At 36.8% G+C, this 18,632-nt stretch overlaps 1 protein-coding gene across 1 annotated transcript; it reads right to left on the reverse strand.

Moving 5' to 3' along the window:
• Window positions 1–566: 566 nt before the first annotated feature.
• Window positions 567–16,947, reverse strand: LOC107823224 (30-kDa cleavage and polyadenylation specificity factor 30). The gene is made up of 20 exons (XM_075250138.1): window positions 16,420–16,947; window positions 15,310–15,702; window positions 14,737–14,899; window positions 14,477–14,587; window positions 13,270–13,338; window positions 10,910–10,996; window positions 9,395–10,218; window positions 7,467–7,593; window positions 6,700–6,755; window positions 6,566–6,617; window positions 6,363–6,473; window positions 5,647–5,727; window positions 4,714–4,794; window positions 4,078–4,143; window positions 3,883–3,999; window positions 3,069–3,116; window positions 2,878–2,963; window positions 2,576–2,636; window positions 1,197–1,301; window positions 567–1,090 (listed from the first exon to the last, which is right to left on the reverse strand). The coding sequence occupies exons 1-19, from the start codon at window positions 16,824–16,826 to the stop codon at window positions 1,221–1,223; spliced, it is 3,021 nt and encodes a 1,006-aa protein (XP_075106239.1). The 5' UTR covers window positions 16,827–16,947; the 3' UTR covers window positions 567–1,090; window positions 1,197–1,220.
• Between the last annotated feature and the right edge of the window lie 1,685 nt (window positions 16,948–18,632).

An 18,632-nucleotide genomic window follows, 5' to 3' on the forward strand; every position in this document is an offset into this window, starting at 1 on the left:
AAACAAATGCCTTTAGTCAAAGACATGAATTGCTTATTTCACTTCTGTTTTTTGCCCCTTTTTATATATTTTTGATTGGCCTCAAAATATGAACCTGTTTTAATACCGACAAAAGTTCAACTTTATCATAACATTAGATTTATCTCTGATTTTCGGTAAAGCTTTATTTTAAAATGATAAAGGATCTTTAGCATGATTAAGGTTACTAGGCAACTTCTGGTACTTCAGTATATCACAGTTAACGTTATAATTTTTTTCAAAAGTGGGAATTTATCTTTTTGACCAAACTTTCAAAATCTATTTATTCTGAGATACGTTGATGCCAAAATAGGATTCCAGATAAGTATTTTGGGAATTGGGAATTTTTGCAATCAATCCATTTGATAAGCATGAAAAAAAATCCATTTGATAAGCAATATTAGATGTCGCACTTTCAATTTTTGAACTCTATTTGATGCAAATTTTAATATTGGGTAGATTACTGTAAACACCTCCATAATACAACTCAGTTGTGTAGATATATCACCTCCATTTCAAAATAAAGTGCTTGGTTACACGTTTGGTTGTTACTTCTTTAGGAGTTACGGACATAAACTAACATTATTTTAATAAATAAATAAAAATATAAAAAATATACATTATAAGAAAATCCATCTCCCCAACAGTGTTAAACATGTATCCAAGTCAATTCCATTCCTCGATCGTTGGAAAGCATCATATAACAAGTTACCTTGTAAAGATGTCCCAAAAACCTTCATTCCAAGTAGAGAACAAAAACCGTTCATCTACTATAACAGCCCAACCCACTAGTGATATTGTCCGTTTTGGACCTAGGCCCGCACAGGAGAGGTGTTGGGTACATCTACCAACCTGCCCTCTATTTGAACACTTTCGAGATATTCAAATTCAAGAGTTAAAGGAGAATACAAAACTTTTGAAAAGGGAAATGTAAATGTTGACAAAATTGCTTCAAGTTTTCATCCTCAGTAATCTTACTTACATATACAGTAGACACATAGTCTTGTGGAGAGAGAGTCAGGTACTGTTGAAAAGATTTCTTTCTATCAGAATATTTTGATTGGTTGTTATCCTGATTAAGAAAAGGACAAAAGTAGAAAGAAGTAGAGAAAGTAAGAGCAGCAAAAATAATGGAAAGACTACAACTGTTAGCGCAGTCTCAAATTTGGAACACTTACCTTAAGACTAGAGAGCTTGGGGGATTAGTTTAAATCCTGCATTTCATATGGCACAGCACATTCAATCGCTTTTTTCAAAGCTTCTGCTCCCAGATTTACAAGTACCTACAACAATTTATTGAAAGCTTTAAATGTAGTTTGCCTAACAGAAGCAGTAATGCATTAGCAAATGGATAGCAGAGGTCTTGAATTTGGCAAAAGGGGAAAAACAACACTGGTTTCACTGGATTACCAAAACCATAACAGAAATTTGACAGCATGTTCCTTAACTATGTCTAACCTAAAAAAATTTGCCTAATTTCTCTGGGACATAGAAGAAAACACCCATAAAAATAACAGTAACAAATATGATTCTTAACCATTAAACTTCAGTAAACTTCTCCAATATTCTAATTCCAGTAACATAGTTACCTGATGTGAACCAGATTGAATAAGTAAAGCATTGCTTGAATATTCAATGTGCACATGAAATCCCTAAATAAAACACTGGACTAGGACAACTGCGGACCATCCACAACAACAACAACAAAAACAAACCAGTGAGTTCCCACAGGTGGGGTCTGGGGAGGGTAAGATATACACAGCCTTGCCCCTACCGTGGAAGGGCAGAGAGATTGTTTACAACCATCCACAAAGTGAACAATAAAGGACCCCGTAATTTTAGTGGGATGTCAACTGCATTTCCTGCTCTTTTCCTTTCCTAGTTATTTTGTGTATTTCGAAATATCTACTGGATAAGTAAGATCTCCGAGCATGTTCGTAGTCATGACCAGTACCTCCAATATCCTTTCAAATCCTTTTACCTATCAAAGTTCACTCTGATGCGCCAATACTCAAAAGGCTAACCAGATAACTTCTTGATTAAAGCATGCTATTTTCCCATTCATTTCTGAGCTTTATCTCTATGAGAAACCTCTCCTTGGTCACATGTATGGATATGGTAATGTTAGGGGATAAGTTGGCCAATGTTTAACCTGAATGGTAGTTGGTTAAGCAGCTAATGTACACCATGCATCAACATATTATTGATGTATACTGGTTCGGTCCCCAGGATGATATTCCAACAAATTCATTTGCTTATGGAAAAACATGTAGGCCAAATTGACAACATTAAATGAGTGACAACCCATAATCTCTAGAAATCTATGTTTCGACCACATGCAGACCATAATTATACACTTAATGTTCAAATCTTTCATGTAGTTGTCTTAATGAGGGCATTGTTCTTCTTGACCCTTGTTTAAATTTCCTGCAGTACATCTATAAGGAAATAATAATTAAATAATTTACATGGATGAAATGCATCATCAAAACAGAGAAAGAAAGAAATATGATGACAACCACCCTAAAGAAAAAAAGAAAAGAAAAAAGAGCTTCACCTCATTTGCATCTTTATAACTGCTAAATTCATCCTTTTTAGGCCAACATACTTGCCAACACCTGCAAAATCAAGCGAAGTCAACTAATGTTGAATAGTTGCTGACCCGTCGATGAAGAATAAAGGCTTTGGTCTGGATGAACGGATTGAAGAAATGAGAGTTACAAGTAGAAGCATCTGTGCATTTCACCCAACAAAGACAAATAGTGCAAGGAGAAATTTTCCATTTAAGAAAGTAGACAACATTCTGGGACATAGAGAAAAGGACTGCAATATAAACACATGGGAAAGAGGGAACAAAACCTTTCTCTCCCTAGACGGCGGGCAAGTTCTTCAGCCAATGCTTGGCCTGGTAAATCACCATCAGTTGCCAGCACAATCCGGGACGCCTGAGCAGAATTTAAGGTAAAACGAAAAAGAAAATGAGCAAGGACATTAGAATCATATATTTTGCTGAGTGTTCTCAGTTCAATGCAAGCATCAAAAATGCCAACCTTATCCAAGAAATCTTTGCAGTTCCACAGGTATGAAAATCTGGTATCCTGTCTTCAGGTGCAAGAAGAAAAATTAAGCTGGAAAGTATAATCCTAAATCTCAGATAATTTAAGAGTAAGTGGTAAACCACAGAAAAGCTAAGCGTGATAAACACGTCATAAACTGTGCAATTCAAGAGTAGTAGAAACAGAACTCTAAGCCAATAGCCTTAAATGCAACTGTATTCTTCTTCCTTTGTTCAAGCAATTAGTAAAGGATAATCAAATAGGGGAAAAGTAGAAAACATAATGAAATCAAAGCTTCTAAGATGATTAGCATACCCTTTACTTCCCAACGGAGAGTACAACATTAGTATCTAACTGAATCCTGTTCTTGTTGGAAAAGTACTTCTCAAGAAGCAAGATGATGAGAGTTCTGTGATGTATCAATTGCAGCAAGGTAGATGATTTGATACTTTAATAAGTTGCTCTTGAATATTTATTTCATTCATACCTGCTCCTTATTTTATAACAGAGAAATCCCTAAGGGCAAAAAGTACAAAGAAAGAACGAGAGACAATTCATAACGAACTTCTAAAGTTCTTCTAAGGTCAAAAACATGTAATTTATTCCAAATGTATGAACATTCCCTTAATTTATTAAGATTTAAATGGGATATATGACATGGTATGTATAATATGAGCTGGTGCTTTCAGTAAGAAAACATATATTTCAAAACTCTTTGCAAAGGATGATGTAAGAAACGCGAGAAATATCTTCATGAATGCCATTGATTCTGCACATTATGCCCAAACATTTATGTAATAACACAAACCTCTTCCGGTGGTAGCAGTTCCTTGGATGTGATGGTCTGTGGTGCACCATTAGGAACACTGACACAGTTAAGAAATCCAGCTTCTTCCAATGAAAGCTTATCTATTTCACCTTCTACCTTTGGTCAGCAATACAAATATAAATCTAGTCAGTAGCCAGAAATACATATCTGAGAAACAAGAGTTTTGAAACTTACAATGATGATCTCATCTGCTTCCCTTACATCATCCAGTCCATAAAGTGCCTTATCTGTACCCTTCTCCTGGCAATTGAAAGTAGAAGTTGATTAATAAAGCACAAGGAAAACAAGGAAAAGTAACAGCTTCTTTTCCAGAATGTATCCAATTTTCCTTCAGAGAATTGAATGGTGGTGAAAGCAGCAGATCTAACTGGAAGCTTGAAAATACTCTCAACTTGACATCACAAAATGTAATGTTCGGAAACGTTTGAACAGAGGATACACTAAATTCATTCAAAAGAGTCCCAAACCAAAAGTAAGGGAACAACTATGGACATTGTGATGAATATTACTGCGAAACAATCCTAAGTGTCATATATATTAGCATGACAAACAATCCCCATCTTGTTGCAAGATCCTATACTGTTAATTTCGTCCAAGGCCTCAAATATCTTCTTTTTTTTTAAACTAAAAGGGATTCAAAGCTAAAGAGTTTGCTCATCGAAAAACCTTTTACCTTTCCAAGACTAATTTAGCTTAAGAAAGGGAAGCATGCATTGCATATAGTTAAGCATTAATGGCACTTATGTTTTCACATGCTTCCCCAGTATTCCATGCAGACAGTCAGAACTATAACTTACTGAACGAATGTACCTGCCAAAACCTTTTCTCAAGAGTCCGATACTTGCAGCCAATGAGCATACCGTTCTGTGTATAAGTGAAGGCAATGATGATCTGCAATCACCCAAATATTGGCACACAATTCATATCTCCACCCACAATGTAGCCATAAAATAATACTTTCCAGTTTCGAAACAAGTGATGAATCCCTCAAATAATAACCTATCTAGCATCAAGAAACCATTGAAGAAGACAATACACTGCTAAGTTACTGTCACAAAACTCCGTCAAAGTTCAGCTTGATAAGTATGCTGGCTTGGAAGCCATTCATATGAACTTCATGTTTCTTGAGTCCTACTTGTTTTCCATGTTACTGAACCTTATCATGGTTTTTGTTAATTTGTTCTTTGACTCATAATTTAGCCACTATTAACATCCCGAAAATTATAGTATTTCTTCTTGCTCTTCTATATTTTAAGTCAAAGCTTGATCAATCTGTTGCCTTGATATACTCATGTCAATCTTCCCCTACAAATACATGTTTTTACCTTGGACTCAGGTGAATGTGCTAAAAGATAAATTGAAGATTCTTGCAATCGTAAAGCTAATGATTTCAGTGCAGTTTTTTTTTTGAATTGGTAACTATTGTATATATTATAAAAATCAGTACATAGGTTGCACTGAAAACCATTAATGATTTCAGTGCAGTTTTTCAGAAGCTTCATTCTTGAAAACATTGAGTTTTGTCCATGTATACATGTTAAGCAACTAAATAATCTAAAATATGCATTGATATCATTAATGCCCATTGAACGTGCAGGATTAATTTTTCTAATAATCAAAAGCTCTACCACATAATAATGCAATGACATTGTCCATTGTTCTCATGAGTGCCCAGTGCATTTGGATGCACCTTTTTAACAATCAAAAGCTCTACCGAATCATAACGCAATAACATTGCCTGACCTGATCACCAGCCATTTGCATGACATGATTTCTCTTCAGAGTATCCTTTGATATCATTCTCTCAGCAAAATATGCAGCCAGCTGCAATACACCCAAAAGTCATAGGTAATAAACAAAAAAGGGTGTCTTGTTTTTTAACAAAAAAATCAGTTTTTTTTTGTTAAAATTATTACAGATTTGATTTGATTGCTCTAATTAGGCCTAATAATGATGAATTTATCAAATAGTAACATAAGAAATATACATTTCCAATCAACTGTTTGAGAGAATCAAGAGTTCTGAGACAACTCAAAACCATTTGAAGTGCCACGCCAATGTGCATAACAGTATGAATGGAAAGAAACTACATTTTGAGGGAAGACCGTTTTCCATTGTATCAAACTTAGATGTTTGCAAAAATTAGCTTTGTGGTGTAATGAAAAATGCAAAAACAAGGAATGCAATTGATTCCTTATAGCTTATGTAGGAGCTTAGTCTCTATTAGAAGGTGTTTCTTTTGTTAATAAATTTACTTACTCTAGAAAAATAAATGAAAAGGGGATCTTGCTTTACATCAAGCTTAGAGAACGCATTGTCGAAAATCTTTTGCCTGGTGCTAAAGATTTAGAATACAAAATGCTACCACCAGATTTAGAGTATGCATGGTTGAGAATTTTCTTATGGACTTCATCTATAATAAGAAGTGATGAGCTGCTAGCAAAAGAAAGTTTCCTTACCATATCACCTAATGGTTCTAACTTCAAGCTTTCCTCCGTAAGTATCCGAGGAGAACCCATTCTGCCAAGTTGATCGACCCCCTCTGATGTCGTGCTGTTGTGTGCGAAAACCTGTCTCCAGAATTAACATCCAATGAGGTGATTTGACTTCTAGCTCTCCGAAATTAATGTGATCAAATTTATTAAACCATAAATTAAACTACCTGGCCTGCCCATCCACATTCAAAATTGAAACACCTCCATAATGCGAAATTCCTTGATGACCACAAAATCAAGTTTGACGTAACGTTAGTTGCTTGTAAAAGGAGGGCATCACTGAACAAAGGAACTATGATACCTTTTCCCGGATATATGAAACGATAAACTCCTTTCCATCGACCGACCACCTTTGCACTATTTCAGAAGAAACAAATAAATACAAAGGTATAGAATCGGATCTTTTTATCTAAATCATTAATGTAAAGGTTTGATGAAAGACGAACATGTTTGATGAAAGACGAACATGTATCAATCAGAATAAGGTTAGAATCTCAGTAGATAATGGGTCGACTTCCCCTTGAATACCGAGAAACACAAACTATAAAGAAGCAAATTTCTGAAGTAAAATCATGTCTATTTCACTCAGAAAAGTTGACCACTGTGCTCCTTCCCGATTTGCCATCAAGCAATAAAGGGGTTCATGTCTAGCTTTATATTATATATATATATAGAGAGAGAGAGAGAGTATCCATGGCAAAACTTAATTTATTTTTCTATCAGTTGCCATGTGTTCCAACAAAAATGTTTCGACCTTTTCCCTGACATTCCATAGCACAACATAAACCTTAATGAGCCCTGAGGGCCTCTGGTGCATGGTTCGAAACTCACTTGATAATGAGCCGGCACCTCTACCCTTACCACTAGACCAGAGCCCAGGGGGCTCAGCTCTTAGTATTTTCTTTACTACTGTGTGTGTGGGCTAGAAGGTAGGGATTTTCAACTAGTTGGTGTGGCTAAATATGGTTAATGGATTCTTACCACTTGATACTCATAGAGAAGAAAAGGAAAAAGAAAAAGGAAGGCAACAAATCAAGAAAAACACCAAATAAAATGTCACACGTATACCTTGGGACAGATTAATCGAGTGTATTCTCCAGGGATAATAGAATTGCAGCATATAATACCCACATTTTCCACTTTCTCCTTCAGTTGAGCAAAATCATCTGCCTCCTTATTTTCATCTCTCTTCAAACTAGCTAGGAAAGTTGGGGGGGAAAGAAGAGCTACAAAAAATTAGAAAATAGAAAAAGCAACACAGGTAACGGCAAAAGTACAAAAAGAAGAAAACCTGCAGGTACAAAGAGACTAATTGGAGTAATAGAACGAAACCCATTATTGATTGAGATGATTCTTTTGGAGGAGAAATTGAACAAGGCTCCTATGGGGTTACAGTGAAAGAGAGTTGGCGCCAAGAAGCTGTGCGAGCCAATTAGCATTTCAAGAGTTGCTACGTTTAGAGAGAACTCTCAAAAGCCTCCCTTATGCCACTCCACTGTCGCCTCTTATCCAACCACTCTTCACCGTATTTTTCCTTTTTTGTGAAATGACCAACGTACACTTTTTAGAGTAAGTGGTTGTTTGGATGCTTGTTAGGTATCATTTCAAATATATTGTACTGTATCATTTTATTAATGTTTGCCTATTGTTTGCCTTCGTGCCCCAATAATATGAACAATAAAATTATTATATTAAAGAGTTAGGTATAGAGTAAAATAGGATTATTTAATAATATGAAAGACCAAGATGAGAGGAAAAAATAAGATAACAACGTGACCACACTTAATCGGTTATTTCATAAAGTGGCATTTTTCGTCGTAACGTAACGATGGATTTAACGATACGATACAATAAAATTTAAATAACAATCAAGATAAACATTGTATTTAAAGTAACAATACGATACAATATAATAGGTAACAATCATCCTAACGAGCTGTAATTTCATACGCCACTCAATTTTTCATTTTATTATTCTAAAGTTACTAAATTATCTTTTATAACACAAAAGTTATTCGATTTACTTAACTATCACAAAAGTCATTAGATTATTTTGTTAACTACAAAGTCACTAACTTTACCTCCAAATTTTTACTGAACTTGAATTTCATTTGGCTTGATAAATCTTAGTAATTCTGCCATATATCCAGTCCAGCAATAGCAAAGTGGGAGCATAATTTTATTATGAATAGTAATTACACTATCACAGCCTCAAGTTTCCTGTTTCTGCAATATTATCTAATGGCTGGTAAGGTAACTGTTCTAGAGAGAATTCTCTTGCGAATGGTTAGGAAGCACAAATAGCAACATTAGATTGCAGTGTTACAGCAAGTTACCACAAGGGAAGACTAAAATACTTAATAGAAAGACATATATATACGTTCTAAATACTACCAAGAAGAAACTGGAGACATGATCTTGGGGCCTCAATCTTGATGCTATGGAAACAAATATAACTTCCAAAGGGGCTGAAGTAGTTAAAGAAACAAACTTGCTAATCTGGTTTTGCATTGATCAGAAACCACAATAGATCATAGTTAGAAAGTGATTTAATGCATCAACTTCTAATCATGTTACAGGACCTCTCATCAACATTTCAATGCTCCATTAACAGACAGGCAGGACCTTGCCAAAAAAATAAAGCCCAGCTCTGCTGTATCTAGCCTAACCTGTAACTGTAAATCAGTTTTACAATTAGAGAAGCAAATATGTTTGCGAAATAATGACCGAATAACTTGTACACCACTGACATATACTTAAGTTGGCTTTTTCATAAGTTGGGTCAATATACTGCAGGCAGGGGTGCTCTTTGAACAAGCAAGCAAAGAACTAGTGAGCTCCGGAATGGAATATCATATGTAGTGTAGTATACAAAAGACACTAATTGCTAGGTTTTCACTTTCCAAAACTAGTTATAATGTGTTTTCCACGTTTTGGGATCTGTCAGACAATTGCAGAGGCAAGATGGCTTCTTCGGGGTTTCTAACAGAACTTACTTTTCTGTGCCAGTTGTAGCATCTCCATCCATGCTAAGCTTCTTTTTCTTTCCATCCCCAAGTCTGGACCTTCTAGGTGCTTCATCCTCGCTTTCGCTTTCATCATTTCTAAAGCTGTTTCCAGTTTGTGGATAACGTACTCCTTCATCTGGTCCACCAACTGAGCCTGCCATCTCTTGACCCCTACCTTGATCTAAACCTGAACTGAATCTATCGTTCCTTTCATTAACTGGAGCTTTCGGATCCCTTTTGACCCTAGGATTTTGAGAAGGTTGTGATGGAGGTGGAATAAATGATGGATGCATTCCTATTGGTCGACCACCTCTGGGTGGGCCAGTTGCTCCAGGACCCATTCCACCCATGAAAGGGGCCCTTCCTGGACCCATCATCATCCCAAATCCACCAGCAGCTGGAGGACGGTTGTGAAACATTATATCACCTGGGAATCGAGGGCCAAATGGTCCAAAAGGTCGGCCGCCCATTCCGAAAAGATCGGGCATAGGAAAACCATCAGGTGTCATTGATCCATAAGAAAATCCATCACCCATCATACCTGGAGGGAAGCCCCGCATCCCAGGATAAGGTCTGGCTCCACGTCCAAAAGGAACTATAGGAGGCCATACAATTCCCCCACCACTTCCTCTGCCAAAAGCAGCTGGCCCAAAAGCTTGACCAAAGCTCTCATCCTCCTCCTCACTTTCTTCCTCTTCCTCTTCTTCATTGTCTTCAAAAGGTACAATATCTGGGTTCTCATTCCCATTGTCAGGGTTTACTCCCTTTGCTCTTTCCTCCTCTCGCTTGGATTCTGCTGCAATTGAGATTGCCTGAAATGCAATAATTTATTGCTAATCAGAATTCTGTACAGAAAGTCCAACTGCATTAGGTAGTCATTTTTGAAGTTCCAATAGCTACCATGTGCTGTGAATGTACATATACCCATTAACATATATACACACACATATGTGTGTGTGTATCCACCATGTGCATTCCTCTATCAGAACTCCAACTAATAGATGCTCCATAGACTACCAAGAGCGTATCAAAGGCAAATGGACCATAAGCAGCCAAATTTTGTAATTTCATCACAACATGTTTGATTGTACATAAGCCGCAAAGTGGCAGAACCTAATCACTATCAAATCAAGCTAAATAAGTACTACACTATATGCGGGTTATAAGTACAGAAACCTATCATAAAAAGGAAAAAAAGTAAACAAGTACCTCTCTGTGTAAGGATCTTTTTTTTCAACAATTGCACCAGACATTACAAGCCAGAAAAGCCTATAATTGAAGCCAATGTATGTATATAACTGAATATAGGATACGAGATTGACGTAAGTTACTCAATCCCAACTATAGTATTTTTAGTATCATAGCTGAACTAGTCATTTGAACTTGAATGTACCATACCTAGACAAAAACATGGAAACAACCCCTGAAAGCTCCAGAAAATGGATAAATTACCATCTAGTGAATGAAAGCTAAGTTAACGTTTGAAAGAAGAAAAAGGAATACCATAAGTTCACTGTCTGGTTCTAGACAGAGTAAAGAAGCTAACTGCTCTCCAACAGAGATCTCTAATTCTTGACAATCTCTGCTTATCTGCAACAATGGCAGTAAAAGGTGACTGAAAGTTATGATAGTATGCAACAAATTTTAACATTAACAAACAAAACACAGGAGATTTTGAATTTGACAAGTAAAAGTCCACGTCTCTGGAATCATAAGCAACAATCACCAATGATTTCATTCCAACAGTAAAAGAGAATGTTCACATATAAGCAGAGAATTATCTGACGCAATACTTGCACAGTCGCTCAAACAGAAATGCAACTAATATTCGAAGAGGCTATTTGACTGATTTCTATTCTTCAAAAAGGAATAAAAACTTGCTCTTCATAACATGAAGTGTAATTTGTCATTATTTTCTATAATATAATTTGAAAGTTTGAGTTGCTATACCCATGGCATTAAAATAGGCTGCGGCTAAAAGGTAAAGTATCTTACTTAAGATATATATTTCATTTTTTCTTTTTCAATAAGAAAAGAAAAGTACCATTGATGAGGGAGAGTATAAAAAGACAACTAGATGTCCTCAGCCTAAGAAAGAACTGCATAGATAAGAAAGCCCCCGTCCAATCTTGTTAAGGACTGGTCAAGGTAACCTAGAAGAATCTACTTCAATCGATATGCACTTGGGCAATCACCAAAATGTTGACTACGGTTGTCAGGAAGCCCTATTGCTTTACCACATAGAGGGTGTTTGGATCGGCTTTTAAGCTGGTCAAATCAGCTTTTAAGTTCTTTTTAGCTTTTTTCGGTGTTTGGAAAAGTTAAAAAGTATTTAAAATAAGTTAAAAACTGCTTAAAACAAGCCAAAAGCAATGAGCTGGTTAACCCAACTTATTGCTTTTTGGCTTAAAAGTTATTTCTGTTGAAAAATCACTTTTTTAAGCCAATCCAAACGGGCTCATAGATATGAGATGGATCTCTCAACACAAAAATCAACATATATTACGAGAAAATGACCTCCAAACATTCTGGTGTCCTCTTCAATCAGATGCAGATTGAACAGCATATAAAAATCCTCTTCAGAGAATTTACCATCATTGTGCAACCAAAGCCCCTTCAACCGTTAATAACTAGCTGAGATATTATAAAAGCACAAAAGATCATCACAATCCTGATCATTTCAGCCAGAGTCCTCTTCTAAAAGAGCAAAGCAGACATGACATAATGCACCAACTGGAATTATGGATTTGTGAGGTCTTCTCAATTGTAATGGAACATTAGTGCTAAGAATTTCATGGAGCAAAACGAGGCACTTAAGCAAGTGCCTCCATTTTCAACAGAACTTTTGCTTTAAAGAAAGGGAAAAGGAGACTCCTCAGATAGGCACTAGAATGTATTTGAACCGCATCTTGCCTCCATGATCATGCAGAATATGCTTCTATTGCAATTTGAAGATTTTATCCAAAGATATTAATATTTGATTATCCATTTTTAATTTTTTTATAACTGCAGCATCAGGACCAGATTGCACGCACCAAGAGTAATTCCACCGGATACTTGCTACCTCCCACCAACAACAAGTACCAGGTAACTCTATCCACCAAGACTTAGATAGATGGGAAGAAATCACCTAGTGCTTTTTGTCTCCACTGGGATTTGAACCTGAGACCTCATAGTTTTCAACCAACTTCATTGACCACTGGCTCACACCTTTGGGTGCTAATTTTCAATTATCTATATAATCATGTTATTTTATGATTTCTTTCAACTTCATGCTACCCCACAAAATTCAATTGACTACGCACAAATTGGATCTTCAAATAATTCTACTCAAAGCACAATGGTAAGTCGGCTATTTCTCCACTATTCGCCTTTTCCCTGCTCAACAGTACAAGGCTTCAAATTGTGGAGCATCAACTTTGGGGAAAAGAGCCAAAAGAAAAAATTGTAACCCTGGAAACCCAAACCTCAAGGTACTAAGGTCTTTGTCGTTAACAAAAAGACCTTTTGGTAGTCAAAGAAGTTCTGGTGGAGCTGGATAGTCTTGCTGGAAAAAAATATTAAGGATGTCACTTGACAAGAGCAATATGTGCGATTTCTGACTGGAGGGAAAACTCGACTAGTAAATGGTTCTGTCAGGTCCATCAAGTCTTTAAAGTGAAGTCTAGAGTGGCATCTATAAATGAAGAATTTGCAAATTAAAGCAGTAAGCATAACAGATAACAACATTCAAAGTCCTGCCCTGATCTGCCAATGTCCATTAGAAATCAATCTATGGACATCACCATGCTCAGAGCAGCCACAGAGGAAACTAGAATTGTTGAAATATGTCAAATAATCAATGAGTAAAGGCTTAAATATACCTTCACAGGTAAGTTTTCATTATATGGATTCCTCAAATGGCGAGTTTTCTGGAAGGACAGTTCACAGAGCTGCACTTTAAACCTCAGAGTTAGTTCATGTATGCAAGCAATTCTGTGATGTAAAAAGGGGGTAAGAAAAGAAGAGAATTAATCTGTGAACTTTAAGCCTCATGTATGCAAGCAATTCCACTTAGAAAAGGAGGAAGAAAAAGAAGAGACTTTAAAAGCCTCTGCCACTGATTGATAACTGGTAAGTGTTAGAGTTGGAAAATGATCAAAAGTCCTCGAGTGAAACAGAAGGGGTAACAAAAAGAAAAAGGATTTCTCTCCTATGGTACTTATATGCATAGAGTTTTATCAGTTTATATTGCAACAAGGTAAGAGGCAAGAACTCCAGGCTCCAACTACACAGCGAGTTAAACAAATCATTGATCAAGATACCAATGTACTCATCAGATCATCCTGCAGTACTGACAGAAAATAAAATCAAAATTCATCTAGCCGATGGCTTGCAAAGCTAAAGGAGCCAGTTGATTGCATAACTGGTGATGCATATTTTAAATACATGAAATATTTCAAGCGTAATTTAAATAGGGGAGAGGTTCTGAATGACATTTTTTCTTTAATCAGCCAAACCAGCAAATCATCTAACAGAAAATCCGGAGTTGAATAATTGGTTGCACTGATTTGTGACTCATCTAACTAGTACAATAGACCTTTGTGGTCTGGTCCTTCCCCGCGCGTAGCGGGAGCTTAGTGCACCGGCTGCCCTAACTAGTTCAACAGTCACTTGTCTAGTCTGACAACAATTTTAAACCACACAAATCAACTCTCCGTAAGTCCTATGAATTTAAAAGAGGGGGAGATTGAGCCTAAATCGTGGTCAAACAACCTTTGTTGAGGTCAATTGACATGTGAACAGCTTATGAGATAAACCAGAAACCTTGAGGGATATAAGTGGAGTCATTAATCCTCTTGAAATACAGAACATTCATTCATGAAATAGCTTCCAATTAGCATTTGCATAAATCAGAAAGAGGGACCGGATATCTTTTCTTGTCACCGCAGCTCTACCTGGAACAGAATCTAATAAATTAAACAAAATATTTCGCTGACAACCATGCAAGGCACCTGATTGGAAAAGCAAGAATACTAAAAGAGAAAGAAATACTAATATAGGTGGGGCAGGTAAGGAAATTAAAAGTACCTTTAACCATTTTACTGAAAAATTCCGTCCATAATGTGCAGTTCCGTGTTCATGCTTCCAGTTTCCTCCTTTAGAAGCACCACCAATTCTAGATGTCATTTTTGCAAGACCCTAACAAACAATACACATGTTAAATTCTATGAATTAGTCCTAAATTCTAAGACGCATTCCTTCCATCACAAGTTACAATCAAACAATGCATTGTTAAATAACAAGTAAAACCTAAAAACTTTTCATGGGATAGGTGAAAAACAGACTACCTGAAAATGTCTAGTCCGGTTGATCGAAAAAACTAGAATGACATTTTCCACAGAATCGAAAGCTTCATTTAGTTTAGCTTCATTGCTTCGTTGAGTTGCCCAAACTCCTTGTTGTACTGACAATTCAAGATTCTCAGGGTTGCAGCTTTTAACTATAAAGTACCTAAATCCCATGCAAGGACATCAGATAAGTATACAGTAAAAAATAGAGATATGGACATTGGATCATTCTACTGGGTGGTTTGTAAAACTTCCCAACATAGTAGGGTGCTTCAGGCATGTAGATTACCAGCCAACAATATATATTATTTATAGCATAACTCTCATAAAATGAGTTCATAATAGTTTGTATCAGTTCCTCAGGCATGCTAACTGAGCATGCAGCGGAATGAAGAATAGGACAAAGTGAATTAATAAAGAAAATACAGAAAATACGTGGAACCTTTATGATTCTAACAAGGCTCTGAATAAACTAATTACAGTTGACATGGAAGACTCCAAATTATTGTCACCTATTTAAGTACATGAACTGACTACACGACCTAAGTAAAGACCTTGAAACTCCAAACACACCTAGATGTTCCTTGAGGCAGGGGTATAGCAGTTCTATCCGCCTGATTTTGCTGGCCGTTGGGAAGAGTTTGTGTTTGAGTTGGGGCGCCGTGATGTTGAGGCTGTTGAACTTGTTGTTGATGCGGCTGGTGCTGGTGCCCAGTGGGTGGCTCTGCAGCTGTAGATTTCACTGCTTGATTCATTACATTCTGTACTTGAGGAGTAGGAGATTTGTCTGCCTGAGTTGAATAATTAGCATTGCGGTTCTGGAAAAACCTGTTTGAGTAACCATAGTTGTAGGATGTCAAATTCTGGATTTTCTGAAGAACTTCTTCCACCGGAGGTGGAGGTCCAGGCAGCTTTGCATGTCTATATCGGCAATCAGGACCATTCGGGCAAAATCCCAATTTATACCTGTCATTATAGAAATTACATTAAAAGGCAGGTGATTATGTGCTAAAACTGAAAAAAGAACAAATATGGTCATTTTTTCCTCGTTTAAGTTACTTTTCTTTAGAGAAAGCAACTCAACGATCATTATTATAAAGATCAAATTACCTACACCCTGATTAATGATCATGCAGTCATAGATTGAGCAATGCTGAACGAAAACAAATCAGCAGAACTACTATCAGATGAGGATCACAAAGAGAAAAACAATAGAGCAAAAAGATAAAACAGCAAGGAAACGTCCAAACATGCAACACAGTACTGGTTAAGCTTTCCGGCAATGCACCCCAAACTGGGTATGCAGTGTAGCAGTGACCTTAGAGCCATCATTCTAGCCAGGTTACAACATCATTTACAATAAAGGCAGATAAGCTGTGAAATTGGATAATTGACCCTGATTTTCACAAATTTCTTAGGCCAAAACTTAACAGACAAGTCTCAAATTCAAATCTCATTGAAGTAAGTATGAGTTTGATTCCAATCCAAAAGCTTTTTCCCCTACTAGCATGCTAGTGATGTAAGTATGCAAATATATATCTTACCTCCCTCCCCCCCCCTCCCCAAACACACACACACACACACACACAGAGACACGCAGAAAATAGCATGAGTTAAAATATTGCAGTTATAAATACATCGCAAAGAAAAAAAGTAGAGGACAGATCAATGGGAGAAACTCACATGTTACACTCTTTAATATCCTCATTGGTGTGCTTATAAACACAATCCGGCTCACGACACTCGCCGTAAAGTCGAAAAAATCTGCAAATAGGCATTCGAGACTTATCATATTGGTGGAGGAATCCACAAGCATCACCCTTCATACACAATGACCGCAGCCAATGCCGGCAAACAGTCTGCCTGAAGCTTCTACGATTCCCAACAAACGAACCATCCCCTAATTGGCCTTGCCCTAGTCCGACTGTAGGTACTGAGGCAGTAGAGGCACTCGGGGCGGGGCCCGCAGTGGTAGTGGTGTTGTAATGGTCTGAGGATTGTATTACTGGTACTGATGCAGTTGGGTGTGTTGGCACTGTGTCTAGTCCGCCCTCGAAGTCAAAGCTTAATCCTCCTTCTCCATCATCCATGGGTACTTTGTTATTATTGCTTTTTAGTTTTTTCTTATGTGTCAATTTTGATTTTCTGATTCTGCTTCAAATTTGGGGTTTATGGCGTTTCTGGAGCCACCAGGGTTTTTCCATTTTCTAACCCCCGGGCTCTTTGTTTGGATGCTTTTTGGACATAATTTTTTTTTAAAAAAAAGTTACATTTCTAACTAAAACGTAGTATTATACTGCATTATACATTAATGGAAAGTTAGCCGTTAAAGTTAAACGCAGTATAATACTGCGTTGCATTTTATTAAAAAATTATTTTTTTAAGGGAAACGCAGTATAATACTACGTTTACTACATTTTCCTATAAAATTGGGCCCACCAATAATAAGAGTTCTTCAAGACTGCATAGAATATTTGTTTTTTAGTGTAAAACGTATTATAATATTACGTTTTACACTGAAACGTAGTATTATACTGCGTTTTACACTAATTTTTGGACACACCAATAAGTATTCTGCGGATAACTGACATAACAATAATTCAAATACATAAAACGTGATATTATACTACATTTTACATAAAAAAAAACTCTGCACCCAAGCTCGGACTTGCCTTATTTAAAGGCGTTTGATTTTTATGAAAATCCATTCAAAACTTTCTTTCATACTTCTCTCTTCTTCTTATCAAACATTTTTTTATAATGTCTGAAGAGCTAAAAATAAGGGTTTCGTTATATTGGGGTGAGGTTGTAATGGAGAATGACTCTATGAGGTATAGCTCACCTCCACAGTGTCATGTTAAATTGGTGCTTACAATGGAGTACGATAAATTGGTATCGTTATTACGTAAAAAATGAATGTAAGGAAACGTTCGGTGAACCTTAAAGTAATCGGTAGATTTCCGTATTTAGTAACTCCGCATGGGTTTGCTTATTATTCTGAGTTTAACATCGAAGGTGATGAAACTCTTAGAGATTTTTTGTGGATTCCGAATGAATACAGGAAATTTATTGTAATAAAATTGTTGGAAATGTTCGTCAAGGTTGAAGACGTTCCCAATAATGAGGGTGTGCATAGTAGAGATAACCCCCAGTCATCGGGTGGTTATTCTGAAGCAGTTTTTGCCGGACAGATTGCTAATGAAAGAGCTTGCCTTGATTTAAACTTGTCACCACCGGCGAATGAGCAGCCACAAAATAATTTTTTGACTTTATATAATCCACAAGACAACTGGTAAACTTCAATTTTTCTACGCTTTAGCGATGTTTATTTTATGTTTTAATTGAATTTGTATTAACACTCTTATTTTTCATAGGGGGTACCGTTCGGATATGAATTTTACAAGTTATGACCCTGCCCCTAGTTGGAATATGCGTAGTTCTGGTGTATTGGATCACGGTGGTCCATCCGGGAGTCATCACCAACAAGAAAATATCCATCATAGAACCTCAACACAGTACAACTTGTAAGTAAAGTGATATAGCTATATGTAAAGTATTTATCTAGTTGGGTAGCTTATCATTTTGTTATTTTTGTGCAGTGAAAACGAGCAACTTGATGTTCCTGACCTCACACAGTTGCCCATAGACGACGTACTGACTCGTGATTTAGCAGATGCGCAGAGTCAGGAAGATGATAGTGATTATGACAACAATGTTGATGAGTCTGGAGATGACACACCCTTCTATGATGAGGATGATGACGAGGAGGAAGTGGATGCCGAACCTGAGCTGACGAGGGAGCATGCTCCTCCACCTCATGTTAGACCAAGAGTGTACGAGTTTCACGTGCCTTTTCATGAGCGGAATATTCCCTACCTTGATAATTTGCCAAGTAT

This window comes from Nicotiana tabacum, chromosome 3 (assembly GCF_000715075.1).
Source record: "Nicotiana tabacum cultivar K326 chromosome 3, ASM71507v2, whole genome shotgun sequence".
NCBI classification, from domain to species: domain Eukaryota; kingdom Viridiplantae; phylum Streptophyta; class Magnoliopsida; order Solanales; family Solanaceae; genus Nicotiana; species Nicotiana tabacum.

What these genes read in the sequence shown, in the direction of transcription:
- LOC107823224 (XM_075250138.1), bottom strand. Translation starts at nt 16,826, where the DNA reads ATGGATGATGGAGAAGGAGGATTAAGCTTTGACTTCGAGGGCGGACTA. An exon ending in ATGAAAACTTACCTGTGAAG is followed by an intron (nt 10,997 to 13,269) that starts GTATATTTAAGC and finishes CCATTGTTGCAG; the next exon opens with ATAAGCAGAGATTGTCAAGA. An exon ending in GTTATAAAGATGCAAATGAG is followed by an intron (nt 1,302 to 2,575) that starts GTGAAGCTCTTT and finishes AAATTGTTGTAG; the next exon opens with GTACTTGTAAATCTGGGAGC.